This window comes from Quercus suber, unplaced genomic scaffold (genome assembly GCF_002906115.3).
Source record: "Quercus suber isolate HL8 unplaced genomic scaffold, Cork oak 2.0 scaffold_474, whole genome shotgun sequence".
In the NCBI taxonomy this organism is placed as follows: Eukaryota; Viridiplantae; Streptophyta; class Magnoliopsida; order Fagales; family Fagaceae; genus Quercus; species Quercus suber.
In genome coordinates, this window is record NW_027069925.1 from 476,936 (window position 1) to 480,895 (window position 3,960).

General features: G+C 44.0%; 1 protein-coding gene across 1 annotated transcript; it reads left to right on the plus strand.

Moving 5' to 3' along the window:
- The first annotated feature begins 239 nt into the window (after nt 1–239).
- LOC111984150 (multiple C2 domain and transmembrane region protein 14) lies at nt 240–3,461 on the plus strand. Its single transcript, XM_024015779.2, has one exon. The coding sequence runs from the start codon at nt 381–383 to the stop codon at nt 3,396–3,398; it is 3,018 nt and encodes a 1,005-aa protein (XP_023871547.2). The 5' UTR covers nt 240–380; the 3' UTR covers nt 3,399–3,461.
- Nucleotides 3,462–3,960: the final 499 nt, after the last annotated feature.

The following is a 3,960-nucleotide window of genomic DNA, read 5'->3' on the forward strand; positions in this document are numbered from 1 at the left end:
CTCCAAATCCAACCAGACAAAGAATGAAAGAATCCATATATTATTATTATTATTTAGCAAGGTAATTGGCACTCAGCATCAGGCACGCTGTTTCATCTCAGAAATCAACATCACATGCCAAATCTCGCACTCCAAAATCTCGCCACGTTTCAACTTTTGTCTTACGTGTCCCATCTGACGTGTCCACGCTCCTAACCTTTTCCTTTTTAAATCAGATCTCACTATACGTGTATCTCGCTCTCTCCCTCACATCACTCATTTTCAAACTCACATCTCTGTTTTTCTCTCTGTCTTAACTCTTAAGTCTTAACTCGAAAAATTCAAACCCCAACAAAAATTTTCTTTTACTTTTTTTTTTTTTTTGGAATAAAAATTTAGCTATGGCTGAAAGCTGTGGCAGAAAACTGGTGGTGGAAGTTTGCAACGCGAAGAATCTAATGCCGAAAGACGGTCAAGGAACAGCGAGTGCCTACGCCATTGTAGACTTTGATGGGCAGAGGCGGAGAACGAAAACAAAGTTCAGAGATCTGAACCCGGAGTGGGACGAGAAGCTCGAGTTTATGGTCCAGGACAAGGAGACCATGGAGTCGGAGATGTTGGAGATCAATCTCTACAACGACAAGAAGACTGGTAAGAGAAGCAACTTTCTTGGTAAAGTAAAGATGGCTGGAACCACTTTTGCCAAGTCCAGCTCAGAAGCCATTGTGTACTATCCGTTAGAGAAGCGGAGCGTGTTTTCACAGATCAAAGGAGAGCTTGGGCTTAAAGTCTATTACATTGACGAGAATCCAGGTCCAGCAGCGGCGGAGGAAGAGAAGAAACCACCCACAGAAGAGGAAAAGACGAAGATGGAAGAGAAAGTAGAGGCGGTACCGGAGAAGGAAGAGGAGAAAAAGACAGAAGAGGAAGAAGAGAAACCAAAAGAAGAAGCCGCAGCAGCAGCTAAAGAACAGGAGGAAGCGCCTAAACCCGAAGAGGTACACTCCGAGAAGAAGCAGCAGCAGCAGCAAACTAATAATAAAGAAAATCTAAAATCCGAGTCCGGAGATGTTGTTGTTGTTGGAGGCTTAAACGAGGCTGAGCTGCTACGTTCTCTTAGAAGCGGTCGGAGTCGTAGTGGTAGTGCTGACGACGATCTGGTGGATCGTATGCCTTTTTTATATGTTCGTGTGGTTAAGGTTAAGGTCAAGTCTGAAGAATCTGTTGCGCCTTCTTCTTCCTGCTTTTATGCAAAGCTTGTGATCGGAACACACGGTATCAAAACCAACAAGAGTCAGAGTGATAAGGATTGGGATCAAGTTTTTGCGTTTGATAAAGAGGGACTGAATTCCACTTCATTAGAACTGTCAGTGTACAGGGCTGATGAAATCTCTGGCTCTGACGCTGAGAGCTGTTGTTGTTTGGGAACGGTGTCGTTCGATCTACAAGAAGTCCCAAAGCGAGTTCCGCCAGATAGTCCTTTAGCTCCTCAATGGTACACTTTGGATTTGGAATCCGAAAATCCTTCTTCAGGTTCAGGAGGAAATGACGTCATGCTGGCTGTTTGGTTCGGAACTCAATCCGACGAGGCTTTCCAGGAGGCTTGGCAGTCGGATTCGGGTGGGTTGATACCGGAGACCCGAGCTAAGGTCTACTTGTCTCCAAAGCTTTGGTATCTGAGACTAACGGTCATCCAAACCCAAGATTTGCAGTTGCAGCAGCTATCCGAACCTATCAATAATAATAACAATAAGGTTCGGAGTCCAGATAATTATTACGTAGTAAAGGCGCAGTTGGGGGCTCAAGTATTTAAGACGTGCAGGAGCAGGACATCTGGCAGCTCAGCAAATAATCCTACGTGGAATGAAGATCTTGTTTTTGTAGCTGCTGAGCCGTTTGAGCCGTTTTTGGTGGTAACAGTTGAGGATGTGAGTAACGGACAACAGTCGTCGTCAGTGGGCCATGCTAAGATACAGGTGTCGAGCATTGAGAGGAGGATAGATGATCATACGGATCCAAAATCAAGATGGTTCAATTTGGTCGGTGGTGGTGACGGTGGTTCTTCGTACACTGGAAGAATACACGTCCGAGTATGTTTGGAAGGTGGATATCACGTGCTAGATGAGGCTGCGCACGTGACTAGTGATGTTCGTGCTTCCTCCAAGCAGCTAGCCAAACCTCCAATAGGCTTGCTTGAGGTTGGGATTCGTGGTGCCGCTAATTTACTACCCGTCAAAACCAAAGATAACGGTACACGTGGCACCACCGACGCTTACGTGGTCGCCAAGTATGGTCCCAAGTGGGTTCGTACGCGTACCATTCTGGATCGCTTTTCTCCACGGTGGAACGAACAATATACTTGGGATGTGTATGATCCTTGCACAGTACTTACTATTGGGGTTTTCGATAATGGAAGGTACAAATCCAAATCTGAGAAAGACGTACGCATTGGAAAAATACGTGTACGTCTATCCACGCTCGATTCAAATCGGATCTACATAAATTCGTATACCCTCACAGTATTACTTCCCAATGGGGCCAATAAAATGGGAGAGATTGAGATAGCCGTTAGATTCACTTGCCCATCTTGGTTGAGCCTAATCCAAGCCTACACGTGTCCGATGCTTCCGAGAATGCATTATGTCCGTCCGATGGGTCCAGCCCAACAAGATATCCTACGCCACACAGCAATGAAAATAGTGACGACTCGTTTAGCAAGGTCCGAACCAGCTTTGGGTCAAGAAGTGGTGCAATTCATGTTGGACTCGGACACGCACGTGTGGAGCATGAGAAGAAGCAAAGCCAATTGGTTCCGAGTGGTGGGTTGCTTGACCCGTGCTGCCACGTTGGCACGTTGGCTAGATGGGATTCGCACGTGGGTGCATCCTCCCACAACTATGTTAGTACACGTGGTGCTAATAGCTATTGCTCTGTGTCCCAATCTAGTGCTCCCCACTGTATTCATGTTCGCTTTCTTGATCATCCTATTGAGATTTCGATATCGCCAGAGGGTCCCACTCAACATAGACACCAGACTATCCTACGTGGAAGCAGTGAGCCTTGATGAGCTTGATGAAGAATTCGATGGGTTTCCAACCACACGATCACCAGAACAGGTTAGAATCAGGTACGATCGGTTGCGAGCGTTAGCTGGGCGAGCCCAAATACTTTTAGGTGACGTGGCAGCCCAAGGTGAGAGATTGGAGGCTTTATTTAGCTGGAAGGACCCACGGGCTACTGGAATTTTTGTCGTTTTCTGTTTGTTTGCGTCGTTGATGTTTTATGCTGTGCCGTTTAAAGCCTTTGTGTTGGTGTCGGGGTTTTATTATCTGCGCCATCCCAGTTTCCGCCACGACATGCCGTCTATTCCAGTCAACGTTTTCAAGCGACTGCCTTCACTTTCCGACCAAATTATGTAGAGACTAGGGAGACTTTTCTTTCTTTCTTTTGTTCTTACCTATAAAACATTGTTTTATTGTTTAGTATTGCTTTTATTTTTTTAATAATTAAATCAATAGTGGGATTTAAAGTGGGGGAAAATAATGTGGTTGGTATGCAATTTGAAAAGGCTGAAAAAGTTACCGTTATTGTGTGGGTGGACGGTGGACCATTCAATAATTTAAAATTGTCTTAGATTTCGGGGATTCAAACAAAGGGTATTGATTTATTCAAAAGAAAGTGGAGGAAGGACGATATCTTTTTCTTCCATAAATTTAAAAAAAAAAAAATGTGGTGGTAGGTGACCGTTAAATGAAGAGCATGTGGAATATGTCTACAATATGCTTTTTACTATATGAACAATTTCTCATGAAGATCAATCCCAAAGAAAAACTTTCACACACATATATATATATATATATAGAGAGAGAGAGAGAATTAAAAAACTGCTTTTATTTTTGTTACGAACATATGATAATTGTGGTTGGTATGCTAAGAGCATTTGCAGCAGTATAGCTATAATACTATATTGCTAAAATTTAG

What these genes read in the sequence shown, in the direction of transcription:
- LOC111984150 (XM_024015779.2), top strand. Translation starts at nt 381, where the DNA reads ATGGCTGAAAGCTGTGGCAGAAAACTGGTGGTGGAAGTTTGCAACGCG.